This window comes from Phasianus colchicus, chromosome 1 (assembly GCF_987193195.1).
Source record: "Phasianus colchicus chromosome 1, bPhaCol1.hap1.1, whole genome shotgun sequence".
Lineage (NCBI taxonomy): Eukaryota > Metazoa > Chordata > Aves > Galliformes > Phasianidae > Phasianus > Phasianus colchicus.
Window position 1 is genome coordinate 106739587 of NC_143436.1, and position 15664 is coordinate 106755250.

At 43.7% G+C, this 15664-nt stretch overlaps 1 protein-coding gene across 1 annotated transcript; it reads right to left on the bottom strand.

The window, feature by feature from the left end:
- Positions 1 to 7152: 7152 nt before the first annotated feature.
- Positions 7153 to 14940, bottom strand: CFAP298 (cilia and flagella associated protein 298). The gene is made up of 7 exons (XM_031612561.2): positions 14674 to 14940; positions 14296 to 14463; positions 12208 to 12275; positions 10599 to 10757; positions 9941 to 10072; positions 7661 to 7756; positions 7153 to 7560 (listed from the first exon to the last, which is right to left on the bottom strand). Exons 1-7 carry the CDS (start codon positions 14810 to 14812, stop codon positions 7450 to 7452), a joined length of 873 nt encoding a protein of 290 aa, XP_031468421.1. The 5' UTR covers positions 14813 to 14940; the 3' UTR covers positions 7153 to 7449.
- Between the last annotated feature and the right edge of the window lie 724 nt (positions 14941 to 15664).

The window sequence follows — 15664 nt, forward strand, 5'->3', positions numbered from 1 at the left end:
TGAGGTCTCCCCGGAGCCTTTTCTTCTCCAAGCTAAACAAGCACAGTGCTTTTAACTGATGATTTTGATGAACTCAAACTTATATCAGCATATTAAGGACATTCCCTTCTTAAGGGAAATTCTGTGTTAATTTTTGGTGATTTTAAAGCATATTTTAGAGCCAACATTTGACTTATGGTTATAGTCTGAGGACTTCTATGGAAGTTCATTTCTTCAGACCAGTTGGGTTTGGTGTGGTGCTGTCAGACAGAAAATGAAATCAGGAATGTATCTAAGCTGAAAACGCAACCTTTCTGCCTTTAAATAAAATGTCTGCAATATTTTAGCTGCAGCCCACTGGGAATTCAGCAAACAAAAGGAGGAAAAATGTCACTTCCTATTGGTAAGAATTCATGAGCTCATTGTGCTTTCCCACTTTGACGCTGTGCTTTAGGGCAGCATATCGTATGGAACGCATGGAAAGAAAGAAGTGACACAGCTCGTCATTTCCTGCCTATGCCAAGACAAACCTAAGCATGGGAAAGCTTCATCAAGAGGAAGGGACCCACTCCATGACTAAGGTGCAATTGTGTGCTCAACTGGAAAAATCTCCGTGCTGATTGGCGGAAGGAAGAGGAGACTGAGCGGAAGGAAGACGGACTGAGGAGCGGTGCGAACACTGAGCATGGGCTGCTATTTCATCCTGTCCGTGAATTTTCTGAGTTGAAGTGGGGAGGAGAACTTTCCAGGTCCAACTGGGGAAAGCTATCAATTAGTGCTTCGTCTTGTGCCCATATGTTCACTGCTCGCAGTGGTGTGGAAGTCAGAGTGAAAGCAAGCAAGAAAACTCAGAAAAAGACTAAATTATTTTGGTCCCTCTGAAATAACACCTTCTGTAGAAAAAAGCATCCAGCATGGAGAACAAAAATGAATGGGTTATGTGTCTGGCCACCCAACTTGACCATACATTTTATTTCATGGACAAGTACAGTGTATGCCCATTAAAGACAAGCAGTGATGCAGTGACCCACACTGATTTCAGTGTCAGGACTGTGGTAAGAAGCAGTGGGGTTTTGCTTGCTGTTAGTGGAGTGGATGACCTGAGAAAAAAAAGCAGAAATACCACAGCCAGTATCTGCCTTCCTTCCAGGCTGAGGGCAAGAATACAGTTTAAGAGGGTTCTGCAAGTCAGCAACAACAGTGAGGAGTGAGAAGGACATTTCAGAGCATCAAAAGATAATGGTCCAGCAATAAAATTCTTGCAGTGCCCAGAAAAGCAGCCCAGGACTACTGCAAGGGAGACTTTGCAGGCCGTGTGGCTGGCTCTGCATGAAAGCAGCTATCAGGCTCAGGCTACTCACATGGCTGTGGGAATGACACGCATGTGAAAGCGATACGAGCCAGCATCAGCCCTGAGACTACAACAGCAGTGAGACTGTTTTAGTTCTCCACCACTGTTTTCAAAACAACCCAGAACTTACCAGCAGCAACCCCTGCACTGAGGCAAGTGGTAAATCAACCCTCCTGAAACTCGCTCTGAAACTCTCCCTTTCTCTCAGTAGTCACCATGGGCCACGTATACAACGCTTACATGGCTGCAGCCCAAGCTCCCCAGCTGGGCCCTGGCAGTGTGTAGCAGCAGTGCCTGTGATCAGCAGAGCCCAGCACTGTCCGGGGTGCGGCCAGGCTGAGGGCAGCAGAGGTGGTGTGGGCAGGGCTGGGCAGGAGGGAGAGCATGAAGGGCCTGGGAAAGCAAAGCCCTGCGTGGGTGAGCAGGGAGTAAAGGACCGAAAGTGTGCATGGAAACCTTTGCATTGGCACTGCCTGCATGCGGGAAGCCTAAGGGATACCTACCTAACTGCAAGCGTCCTGTTACGTGCAAGGTGTGCGGTCATGCAGAAAAGTCAAACACAAACCAAGGCAGGGGATTTTGTATCAGTTGTGAAGTCATCTGTGGTGTGTTTTCTTGGGCTCACAAAGGAAGGCTGACCTTCAGGCCTTGCTAAAGTAAGCAGAAGTCCAGCCAGAGAGATTTGGAGCCCTGCAAAGCACTACCAGGGTTTTCCTCGGAAAGCCAAATGCCAGCCTGGGAGCAGAAGAGTAACGCACAGAATTTGTCAAGGTACGGTCCTGATGTACTGCCCAAGTCAGTGCCTGTGATGTCCCATCCAACTGGTGCTCATCACACTGTGGTTCTGCAGCACTGAGGCATTCCCTGCTCTGCTGCCAAGGGCAGCTTTCCAGCATCATGGAAAACTGCAGAATTTGTGGCTTCTCATGGAGAGAGAGCAAAATCCCAGTTGGAAAGCTTCAGTCAGAGCTTGCACCTTTGTTAGACAGCCAAGTCAATCAGCCTGAGAAACTTGGTTATGTTCAGAGACAACAGAGCTGCCTCTTCTGGTTTTCTTTTTTAACATCTGAGTGCTCTGGACACAGCAACGTGTAGTGGCTTTGGAGCTGGATCGTGTTTGAAGCAGGGCCCTGCTCAGTGTGCGGTAGGACCAGCACACCTCCAGGGGTCCTCCCAACCTCAGCAATTTTGTGAGCCTCCCAGCAGCTCTGACCACAGCTCTGATCACAGCACGCGGAGTTGCAACAACTGCAGGTTCAGGCCTTGTGATGCTGTGCATGTCCCTACTGCTCCGATCTACCCTAAGCAAAAAATTCAAGATGGAATTGCTAAGAATATCCCTTTGGTGAAATGTCCATTTCTGAATGAGGGAAAGGCAGGAAGAAGCAGAGCTCCAAAATGGTGACTGGTCATGGCACTGTGGAAAATTCTGGGCTAAATCCTAAACTACATGAATTTTTGCTATAAAAAGAAGTAGAGCTGGTATGGAACAGTATAGCTGTGCCCACAGCCCCTGCATGGGGATGGTGCAGCTGTATGCTGATTACTGGGGAAAAAAATCCCTCACAATTGGGTTTGACTACACCATTATAGATATTTAATCATTGCTGGCTGGACTACTCTGCCTTTATTGAGAGCTGCTCTCACAGACCTAATCCTTGAAATACAACAATAATTGCCTTTTTTTCTTTTTCCTTAAGGAAGTGCCAAATTTCCTATTTTTGCTATGAACTTCCTCAGTTTGAAGGCTACTGCACAAGACATACTAACACAATGTGAGGACAAGCACTGTCCTTGACACAACAGGCAGGTGGCTTTTGGGTAAGGTGCTGCTGTGGCCAGTGCAGGGCAGATGGGACCAGGCTGTTCCTATCACCTGCTGTACCCTGGATTGGGTGGAGGGCAACTCAGAGCTCCTGCTCTTGATGGCTCCTAATCACAGCCAGTCCTTGTGCCATTCCCAATTGCAGTCAGGCAATTCAATTCATTATGGAATCGCTGGGGTTATAGATTGGTTGAGGTTAGCAGGAACCTCTGGATCCATCTGGCCCAACCCCAGCTCCAGCAGAGACACCTCAAGGAGGGTCCCCAGAGCCATGTTCAACAGGGGTTTTGAAGATTTCCAAGGAGGAGACTCCACAGTCTCCAGGCAACCTTTGCCAGTGCTTTGTCTACTGCACAGCACAGAAGTGCTGCCTGGTGATCTGACAGCACAGTGGGTCTCCTCCTCTGGCCCCATCAGGTCAGACCTTTGCCAGCTCCTCCCAGCTGTTGAGGTTGTACAGAGTGGGAACACAGGCTACACAAGAGCACAACATCAGCACTGCCAAAAGCATCAGCTCCAGCTCCCTGCATCCCATGGGCCTCTACATCCAGTAGGGGATCGATGTCTATGTTCCCTCTGCAGCCTCTCCCACCACCACACATCCTGTCATCCCTTCTGCTGCTTGGAGAGCCCACAGCAGTGCATGATGTAGGCTGCAAGGAGGAGAAAACAGAGAGGGAAAACAATCAGAAAATCAATTTTAAAATTCACTGGCTGTGTTAGGTTCAGGCCACTCCATGACTTTGCAGTACAACTGCCAACCCACAGCTCCCTGGTGGCTTTTGTCCATGGCTCTCATGCAGTAGAACGAAGCACAAGAACACACTTGCAGAAGTCACAGCAATTCAATGCAGGGGCGAGAAATGGCCATGAGGACCTGCTTCTTCTTTCAAGGCGGAGCAGGCCTTGCTCTGTCTCACTGCAAAATGCTCCTTCACAAGGAACCCTCAGCCTGTGCCAAGGACTACAGTTACATTACCAACTGCCACAATATGCAATATAAATTTCCACTAATCAGAGTAGCAATATGGCCACAAAACAAACATTTTAGCCAAGCTGCACTGTATGCGGCCTTTGACAGATAACTGCTTTTACCTCTAGAAGGGCACCTTATCAACCTCCCAGAAATTAGCAGTTTAGAAAGAAGATAAAATGCTTTTACAAACCTAAGAGCAGGGTTCATATCACATAATTCTGATTCTTTGCAGCAGATCTTTAAATGCCTGTAGTCCTGTGCTTTGTTCTAATGCTCTTTCATCTTTTTCCAGTAAGTTCATTCAATTTCAGTTGTAACAAACGAGTGTAGTGGCTCTATGGATGCTATTGTGAGCACTACGAGAGCACTGTGTGAGCATTAAGAAGGGAGAACAACAGTCAAAGGTATTTAAAACAAAATGCAGTTTCTTCTGTGTTAATTATTTCCTATACCAGCTTTTCCTCACGCTAAGAAAGGAAATGACAACACTACCACATAATCAAACGCCTCCCTCAGAGATCAGAGCCCTCCATCTCATGTAGTTGAGAAGGATCTTTTTCACTGAAACAATAACTCTCAACGTGTCTTGGAAATGTAACAAAAGTCCTTAGGCTCCTTTGATACACACCCCAGAGAGCTCTGCTGGGAGGACCCTACCAACAGGGTGTAGTTTCGTCACAGAAAACCACCTGCTTTCAGTTGTGGATGTGCTGTTTAATGAGGGCAATCCAGGGAAATACAGGTACTGAGCTGTATGTTTTTTTCACATTGTCACCGCTATTGAATACTTCTGGTATCAAAGATGTTAAATGAAATGGCCACAAGCCAACAGTGACTTCAGCTATTTACAGAGTGGAAGTGTACTGAACAAACTTCTCAGAATAACACTGATCTGAGATGAAAGCTCTGCTTGCAAGAGGGATTCAGGTGGGTATTTCCGAGTATTCATTCCAATGGATCCAGAACATCTGGGAAGCTTCCTGCCAAGGACACTAATCTCAGAACAGTTATGACAAAGTAACTGTAAAAAGTTGTTTTCAAATGAAGAGGAGCAGGTAAGTGCCTCCCCTAAGAGTTCTAGGATACATCAGTAAATTACTACCATTGGGTTCAGTCAAGTCACAAGTGTGATCCCTACGTTATCATAGAATGGCCTGGGTTTCAACCAAAGACCTCAAAGATCACCTAGTTTCAACCCCTCTGCTATGTGCAGGGTCACCAACCAGCGGACCAGGCTGCCCAGAGCCACATCCAGCCTGGCCTTGAATGCCTCCAGGGATGGGGCATCCACAGCCTCCTTGGGCAACCTGTTCCAGTGTGTCACCACCCTCTGTGTGAAAAACTTCCTCCTAATATCAGCCTACCAGAAAGAAATAAATTCTCTAAACCGTTGCTGGAAAAGAAGGAAGCAGCTTTGCAACAACTCCGAACTGTTAACCTAAAACACAATAATTTGATATCTTTTTAAAGCATGTATATAAATATATAGCTGCCCAAACAAACTTTCAAGGCAAAATCTGCTTACAACAAGCAGGAGCTATCAGGAACTGCCCTAGCAAATTTTATAAGAAATCATTTTTATAATTTCAAGGAGCTATCGATTTTAGTCATGGCTGAGAGCACACATCGTAGCAATGCCAATGATATTAAAAAAATGAAGTGTTTTCAGATTTTCTTCTCTCCACGCTTTGATGACAGCAAAGGCACACATTAAGAAAAAAAGGCACGAGCTGGGGGAATGAATTAAAACCTCTGTAGAATTGTACAGGACTCTTATTTTCATCTCAGCAAGCAGCAGAAACAAGAGTTCTTTTAAAACCTGCTCTAGCTTCTTGCCACATAGAAATAATTCCAAGTAGTTTAAAATATGAGGATAAAATACTGACATACTGATTTTTTTCCTGAAAATGTACTATAAAGTTGCTTGGAAAAAAACTATCGAACAACTTCAATCACTGTAGCAAAACCACCATTAAAACCTTACTGGATTACATTGTTTTCTATGTTGTTCTCAGCTACGGGTTGAAGAAAACATTAAAGCTGAACTTGATCAATGTCTCTTCAACTATACTAATACATAAAGAAAATTACAATTGCTTCATAGTAATGGAAAAACATTTAGCAAAGTACTTTGTTATTTTATAATGACTCAAAAAAGCAGGGAGATTGAAGCCAGGGGTACTGAGAATTGCAAATCTAGAGAGGAACAAGCAGGTGTTTTTAGTGGACAGTCAGTGACCAAGGATTTACTCCCCCCTTGCTGCACTGGCAGGTTTGGCATTGTAGGAAGCTTCCAGTTGATAATGTGTCAGACATTTGTCTCTGCAACTAAGCCCTTGTGACAAGAGGATTAGGGTGTGAATAAGACCAAAAAAACTAGCAATGGAAAATATCAAATGTGGGTGCAAATTCGGACAGCAAACACAAGCAATCTGCTAGAACTGGGCAGCCCTAGCACCACTGTGCCAAGATGTGGCACCTGCAAAAAAATATTTCTGATTAAAACCTGACATAAACTATGTGCTATGAGCAATCACCCGTTATTAAGATTGAGGTCACTCATGAACATAATCTAGCCTGCTCAAGCAGAAGGCAAATATACATACGTAGGAGCAACTTGGCACATGGAATATGATAAAAACCTACAATACCAAACCAGCTGCCTTAGCTGGCGTGCCTTTTTTCACTGCAGAACTGAAAATGACAACTGCTCTAGGGCGTGAATGAAGATATCATTTCTGGCTGTGAGTGCCCACAACCAGGTATGGCTCACTTCTCTTTAAAACACCCAGCTGATCCTCATGTAAGATTTTCAGGGCAGTTGGGCTTGGTGCTGCACAGCTACTGCCATGAACGCATACCTGCCTCAGTAGAAAAAAATCCTTATTGAGCAGACAGAAATTAACATGTAAAACTTCATGTTATACATAAAACTTTTCCTTAAAAAATTGTTAAGTGGTCAAGTCATTTAAAAATGAGTTTAAAATCAGCTCTGTAGAAATGCTGCTCAAAACAACACCCAACGTTTTAGTACACATTTATTACTTATATTACCTATGAAATACATTAATATCACATATTCAAAATACAAGTTCCTAATAAAATAATCAACTCAAACAGGAGTTATTTCTTTCTTTGCAGAGACAAGTGCTGTCATAGTTGCATAGAAATGTAAACAGGTATCAAAAAATCTAAGGCTGAAACAGGCACCTGCTAAGGAAGTGGCAAATTCAGCTTCTGTCAGAAGAATCTAACACACAGTAACAACCCTCTTTGCAAACCAAACAGTGTAAAGAGGCAAGAACTACTTGCGGAGCTTCATCTGGGCCCCCATTTGATGTCTTTCACGCCATGAAATTGCCTTTTCAAAGCGTGGCTGTCTGCCCACTCAGCATTTAGAAATGAATCGTCGTCGTCCTCTTCAAGTTTCTATGAACAGAACCAACAGGTTAAGGCAGCAGTAATGAATGTAACCTGTGCTTAGTCTCTGTGCTACCATAGCTCACAGACAGTTAAAAGACACTGTTACCTTAAGTTCTTCCTGCTTTTTGTAGTAATACAGCATCATCTGTTTTTGCTCTTCATGGCTAATCAGAGGCTCACGTCCTGGAGCTCCTTGTCCTTTCTGAAAGGGAAAGCATACATTTCTTTCAGATGGCATTTACGATACAAAATCATAGAATCATAGAATGGCCTGGGTTGAAAAGGACCACAATGACCATCTAGTTTCAACCCCCCTGCTGTGTGCAGGGTCACCAACCACCAGACCAGGCTGCCCAGAGCCACATCCAGCCTGGCCTTGAATGCCTTCAGGGATGGGGCATCCACAGCCTCCTTGGGCAACCTGTTCCAGTGTGTCACCACCCTGTGATTGAAAAACTTTCTCCTAATATCTAACCTAAACCTTCCCTGTCTCAGTTTAAAACCATTCCCTCTTGTCCTATCACTATCCACCCTCATAAGCAGAACAGAAGAAGCTACTAAGCAAAGATAGCAAAATCTTTCTTCAGACAATAAAATTTCTCAAATTTAACAAGATTTTCAGGACAGGAAAATAAATGAAAACAGGATTACCGAGTCTGTTTTACTTAAACTTCTGCTCTGTAAGACATTACAAATCTCTCAGCTTTAAGGCCATTCCCAGTGTCTCAGAATGGGCCAATTCATCTTTAGTTCCTCTTTAACATAGACTCAAGATGGCTTACAACTTGGTAAAGGAAAACAGCTACAAAACACTACAAATAAAAATTATTTGTTACTACAAATAAAAGAAAAAACTTTCCAGTCAATTATCTTCATAGAAGAAGTGATGCACGCAGCAGAAAATAGCTGATGACAGCTATTGTCAACAATAGCAAACAGAACAGTTTAAATAGAGATGGCAAATCCTCTATGGAACAAAAATGGTCTGGCTTGCTTTAATTAGCTCTGCAACTCAAGAATGCAGGCATCCACTGCAAGATAAGAAAAACACCATACTACTATGCATTCTCTGAAGTGATCCCTCAACTGATTAAACAGTAAGACAACTTTCCTGGGAGCCTGCATTTTGATGGCTCTTCGATTGCCACACCATTTTTCAGCCACTCTGATCAAAAAGAAAAAGCAATTCTGGTTTTCCAAATGACAAAAATATGTGTCACTTGATGAATCTTTGAGGAATCCAATTACAGACCTTGCAGATCGTAGCCATTCCTGCTTTCCAAGGCAGAGAAGCTTTTACTGCCATAAAAGTGAAATGAATCTCAAGAATAATTCTGAGCTATGGGCAAGTACTGCCCATAGGAAACGTCAGTCATCTGACATTCATAAATGCATCCTTTGAATGGGATACACTGAAAGTGAACTGAAAATCCAAAAGTTCTTTCCTTGAGTAAGGCTTTCTCACCTGAGATGAACAGAACTGCAGTTTTGCACTACTTTGTCCAGAAAATTGCAAACAGTCCCATCAACTTAGTAATTAATTCTGATAACGTGAGAACATGACCATGGTGTCAGATGCCACCATCTTAATGACAGCCTTTTGCTAAAGTGTCAGGCCTATAAACTGAGGGGAAGTGGGAAATCTTCACTTCAATTTTGCTCACTATTTCAGAAGTCAGCTCAGAGCTATGTTCACAAGCTGCATGTGTCTCACCACATCTGTCTGGGAAGTCTGATCTCCTTTACGAAGTTCAGCTGCGAGCTTTAAGAGGCACAGCTGACAGCACAGCTGGGCAGAGCAGGTGCAGCAGCTGGTTTTTCCTTCTAGCACTCAGTGAATTCTCACTGATGACTCTGGGAGAGCCTACATTTGGGCCCCAAGCATACAACCTGTGTCCTCAAAGAAGACAAGTTCACAGCGCAACCAAGACAACTTGAGGACCTGCCATCAAGAAACTTGGAGCACCACATTTAGGAAGGCATGGAGTTGCAGAGATTTTCTCCCAGTGCACTGACTTAGAAGTTAATGAAGGCATTCTGTCTAGTGCTCTGCACTGAGATGGAACTGAGAGCCAGCTGAGTTTTTGTGTGTGTTATAAAGCTTTTCAGGTTGTGTTTAAACAAGTTCTAAGTATCGCTTTGGTGCACTTTCATAAAGTGTTATGGAGCAGATAATAGAAATTAGAGTATTTAACTGATAGGCAAAGGAATTACTAAAAAAATAATTGAGATATAATAAACTAAAAGCTTAAAAATAAAGAGTTATTTTAAGACACTTAAGCTGGACCTAATTCTAAACCATTTCATACACCTAATAACAGTTCTCCACCACAGAGAATTGGACTGAAAAGAAGGGATAACAAAGAAATCTACTAGTGATACTCACTTTCTGTATCTTGACAATGATGGTTGTTTTCTCATTTCTTCCTACATAGTCAGAAAGCAACTTTGTTTCTTTCAGCTCTTTTCCTGCCCACCATAACTGCACTTCAGATTCTTCTATGACTTCAAGCCCAGCCTGTGGCAAATAAACAAGAAGGGTGTGCATGAGAGAACTTACTGGGGTGGAGGCATTCTCTCCTTCTGATTTTTTAATTTTTTTTCTAAAACCAGATATTTTTTTTCCTGGAAAATAAACCTGGAATTAACAAGAAAACCAGTATGATTTACTTGATTTTAAGCTTTACCTCTTTTTTATTGCACTTGTCATATTAAAGGTTCACATCCCATTCAGTTTTGATTTAACAGAAACACTCTGCGAAGATTTTTTAATACTGACCTTAAAAAGAACCAACAAACTATTTAAATTGGGTCCCAGGATTACATGAAGTCAGCTTTTATGTAACATTTAAAATACACTTCATTCATCTTATTACTATAGTTAAGCTGCTGGTGTGCTTTCATGTAAGGTATCAGACAATAATACTTAACAAAATTTCTCACATGCATGGAAAAAATTCACCTTAACTGATAAAGTAGAGAACAACAGCATGGCACAGATGGAACCCAGACACAACATACAACACAAAAACACGACTGCATACGTGAGTTCCTGCCAAGTCTTCTTTATCTTCCAGCTCCATCCTAACTGGATCATATGGAGGCAATCCCATCGGATATACAATCATCACAGCACCTCGGAGCTGGTCCAATGCATCTTTCACCATCTCCAGAGTAACACACACATTGGCCTGAACTTGTTTCTGAAATACAGGCAAGGGTCGTGGATAATTTTTTATATACACACAGAGGTATATGAAGAAAGACGTTGCTTCACAGTGATTTTAAAAGTTTATCATGGATATTTGAACACAGTTGTCTACAGAGATATTAGGCATACAAATATATATATGTAAAATACTTCCTAAATTGTGCAAGGTAACAAATGTCTGTGGAATACAGGCACTCAAGTATGTACACATATGACAGCAGAAACTGGATGGGAAGCCTTCTGTTCCAAATACTTGCAATTCACCAACAAGATTCAAGTCAAATTAAAGTGAGGACTAGAGAAAGGATATAAAACTTGTGTCTTCAGTAAGATGTGGGGTGAAGGTGAGTAAAATAGTAAAGTTTGGCACATTCATGCAAAAACCTGAAAGACCCTAAGATCATTCCAAATCAGACTGCAACAAAGGGGAAAAACAACCAACCAACCATACAAGGTGCATCTAGAAAAGAACAACAGACATTTTTTCCTCAGTGATTGAGCAGTTCCAATTTGTGTAAGAGACAACAAAAGGGTAAGAGAATGCTGCCTCCTTGTGGCCATTATTAAGCTCATTAACTGATGAGTCAAATTGGTATCTCAACCTCAGAAGATTAACACGCTTATCAGCAATGGAACTGTCAAGAAGGCCAATTTAAGCTCAGAGACAACACTAAAAATTAATCAACTATCTGTATATGGCTTAAAGCTGTTTTAGACTTCCACACCTACTAATTCCCAGAAGCAGAGTATTGAGGAGAAGAAAATAGCTTGAAAGTATTTACCAAAACATTAATCTGATAACAGATGTTCCTCAGTTAGCGTTTCAAAGTTGTATGAAAACTGAGACACTGTGCAGAATGTCCACACATTTGGTAAAGTAAGCTGAGACTGTAGTCCCATCAAAGCATACTCTCATGCTTATCTTTAAGACATAAAGTCACAGAGACTGAGTGCAAATCTGATTGCTTGTAAAAACCAAGGCTTAATCTTGGAGATTAGAGTGTTTCAATTAGCCATAGGTAACAGTCAAAAGACTGTGTTAATGAGCAAGAGGTATTTTATTCCAGGACCATCTCAGTACACAGTTAAATTTTCACCAGAAAACATGACAAGCATTCACCTAAAGAATGCATCAGTAGCAAATTAGGAGTGTGTGGATGAAATTAAATGCAATTTAATCATTCAGCGAGGTCTCTGCTGCCAGCATTCGTTTGGTGTTTAATACCTGATTCCTTAACTCGTTGAACCAGCTTGCCAGAAGCCATTAAGAAAATCATTAACAGAAGCGTGAGTTTCTGCTAGGTTATTCTCATCGCTGCAGGATATTAATCAAAAACTGTTTGCCTGTGCACTGAAAAAAGTCCACTTTTAATTAAGCTGTGTAACTACGTGGCCCCTGTTAGGAAAGTCCCATGTATCACACACTGCTTTGGAAAACTTACCCTAGAGATTAATGCCTTGGCTTCCTCTATGGTCTTTCTTATAACCTGCTGCATTTTTTCATTCGGAGCTAGAAAATAAGAGATACGTACTCAATAGTCTATATTTGCTATAAAAACAAACTAAACAAAGCAAAACAAAAAGAGGGAACACCAACCAAAACACACATACAAATCACAAGGAATCAAGCAAGCTGCCTGTCCAGGTTATTCTCTACTGTAAGCAAATGAAACACTGTTCAGTCACAAAGCAAGAAACACACTCACTGCTAAATTGTAGTCCATTTACCACATGGATGCTTTGGTATCAAGTTTCTTGCTAACTTAAGAAACAAAACAGCATTTCTCATGGGCACAGTAAAACTTAGTGTTCCCTGGAGACATCTGACTGATATTGGGAACTTCACTGAAGACAAAAATACTGAGTGAAAAGCAACAGCCATAACCTCACGCTCACCACAACCCAAAGCAAGACTCTCTCTCATATGACTATTGTGGACTGTAATGGCAGATGTGCTTTAATCAGAAACAACAGCTTGGAGCTTGCTGGCTTTTTTTATCTTAATTAAAACCTCAAACTAATCTGCAAATACAACGCACGTGTCACATCATAGCTATCTATTTTGATTGCTGTAAAAATCATCTCCTTGCAAACAAAAATGCAATTAAATCATACTCATTCGCAGCTACACATTTAAATGCATCATTTAATTTGGCCTGCATTTGCATACTGTTCAGTATTATAACTGTTAATATTAAGAAGCTGTCCACCTGCTAACAAACTCCTGATTCTGACTACAAGTCAGAGTGGTACTATCTTTATGTTAAGGCTGACCACTAATTTTTACTATAAGGCCTGACAATGCTTATAACTGTGGCAATTCTGAACACAACTGAGTGCCCCCAGGCACATGAGAGAGGCTCAACCACTCGGCTGACAGAGGTAGGAGGAAAAGCATTCCTGTATATTACACCTCTTTATACAGGAGGGGTTAAACTTGCTTGGGGAATATGTTGTATTAGAAGAAATATTTAATCCCCTTCTCTCTCCCCCCCCCCCCAAAAAAAAAAAAAAAAAAGACATTATGAACAAACTACTCGTGGAAGTTAAAGCTGTGTTATTCAAAGATTCCTCCTTAACTGAAATGCCCTGCAATCCACGCCTACAGGGTTGCTGAACAGAGAGCAAGAAGACAGAGCCTCTGCTGCACAGCCAGCCTACATGCTCTTGTCTCCAAAGTGGAGGGTGAGTGGTGCTTGATACGTGCACCAAGAGCTAAGGCCAGAGCACGTTGAGGAATTCTGGCATTTGTCTGCTTATCTTTGGAATTTACTTTTAAGTGTCACAGCTGCAAAGCTAAATAGCACATGTGCTGAAGAGATGTAAAACCACTTAGGCTTTTAAATCAACATTATGTTAGGTCCTAAGCTAGGAGTTAGGTATACATAGAATCATAAGATGGCCTGGGTTAAAAAGGACCACAATGATCATTGAGTTTCAACCCCCTGCTATGTGCAGGGTCACCAACCAGCAGACCAGGCTGCCCAGAGCCACATTCAGCCTGGCCTTGAATGCCTCCAGGGATGGGGCATCCACAGCCTCCTTGGGCAACCTGTTCCAGTGTGTCACCACCCTCTGTGTGAAAAACTTCCTCCTAATATCTAACCTAAACCTCCCCTGTCTCAGTTTAAAACCATTTTCCTATCACTATCCACCCTTGCAAACAGCCATTCCCCCTCCTGTTTATACTCTCCCTTCAGGTATTGGAAGGCCACAGTGAGGTCTCCCTGGAGCCTTCTCTTCTCCAAGCTAAACAAGCCTGTAAAAATGATAGCTTTGCTGATTCACTGTGAAAACAGGCTATTAAATAGATACTACTTAACAAACCTATGCCTTTAGCACCCTTTGTTCATGGGATGACTGCTGTAATTAGCAAACAAACATTAGCTGGCTAACCTGCGGGCCTGATAGATATTAGGTATGCAATTGCTGATTAGTTTTATATTCTCTTCAAGATAAGAAAGGTTCAGAATCACAATTTCCACATCAGGATGACATCGGGAAGAGACACCCATCTGTACCCTATTTACCATGGCCGTTCCTTCGTCCAATCTCATCCTTCTTGAAGACACTCCCACCACTGGGAACGCATTTTTCTGCCCACTCGTCCTTTAACTTCAGTTCCTCAATCTGCTCGTCCGTCAGCCCTTGCATATTGAGCGGCAAGTACACGCCGTGCTCCGCCAGCTCCTGCATCTCTTGGTCAAGCGTTTAGAGCACAAGGTTAGAAATCTGCCTTACTGAGAACACACCGCTTACAAAACCCTCTCAGAAAACGCATACGCAGCCAAGGCCCGCACAGAGCCTAGGATTCGGGGCGGGGATCCCTTGAATTCGGGGACGCGAAGCCCTTCCCGACACCCGCAGGCCCAGACCCCGCACGCAGCAGCGAGGCGACGGGCCGGTACCTGCGCACAGCCTCTGCACCTTCAGCCTGCCGTTGTAGATGCGGGCGACGAGAGGCGCCAGCTCGGCCAGGCGGGCGCCGCAGGCCGCCTCCAGCAGGAACTGGCTCTCATCGCCGCGCTTCACGTGCAGCCGCACCATGGCGGGGCCGGGCCGAACGGGGAGACGACGGCGGGACCCCGCTGTGGCTCCGGAGGCGCGACGCGCATGCGCGGGAGGCCGTTGGAGCCGCTGCCCGCCTCCTCGCGTCCGCAGCAACGCACGCGCCTCCCTGGATACGGGCGGGGAGGCGGGATGGCGCTTCCGCTTCCGCCCTAGGCGGGGGACGGGGTCCTCATCGGGCCAATCGGGGCGGCGCAGTTGGGGCCGTTCAGTCTGGAGAAGAGGGGGATCGGGGGGGAGCTGGTTGCTCTCTACAGCCACCTGAAGGGAGGCTGCGGTGGGGTGAGGGTCAGCCTCTTCTCCCGGGTGACAGCGATAGGAGAAAGGGAATAGCCTCAGGCTGTGCTAGGGGAGGTATTAAAACGTCTGTCGGTCAGTTCAAACCTAGAGCTTAGGCTGACTTCAACAGGATGTGTTGCAAATGCGTTGAAAGAAATAGACTCCTCACATCCTCATTTATTTGTCTTTCCGTTCTGCAAATTCAAACTCACTGGATATCACCCAAGTATGTTTTATCCACGTTTCTAGTACTCAGCAGTGCAACCTCTAAAACACTAGCAAAGGCAGAGAAAGAAATTAGGGTCAGAACATTTGCTCCCCATCTCCTCTATTACTAAGGCTTACTTTATTGGACCCCCCATTGCTCCCACCACAGCTGTGAGAGTTGGTGTGGAGCAACTGATGTACCTTCCTATGAGCAGCAGTGCCCCTTCCTCTGCCCAAAATGCAGGAAGTGAGGGAGATCTTACACAGTCACATTGCAGTGGGGTGAATCTGTACGCATTAATCTCAGGAATTAAGCTTTTCTTGCTCTCTGCCCCACAAACTCTG

What these genes read in the sequence shown, in the direction of transcription:
- CFAP298 (XM_031612561.2), bottom strand. Translation starts at nt 14,812, where the DNA reads ATGGTGCGGCTGCACGTGAAGCGCGGCGATGAGAGCCAGTTCCTGCTG. An exon ending in CCAAGGCATTAATCTCTAGG is followed by an intron (nt 10,758 to 12,207) that starts GTAAGTTTTCCA and finishes CCTGTATTTCAG; the next exon opens with AAACAAGTTCAGGCCAATGT. An exon ending in TCATTGTCAAGATACAGAAA is followed by an intron (nt 7,757 to 9,940) that starts GTGAGTATCACT and finishes TTTCCCTTTCAG; the next exon opens with AAAGGACAAGGAGCTCCAGG.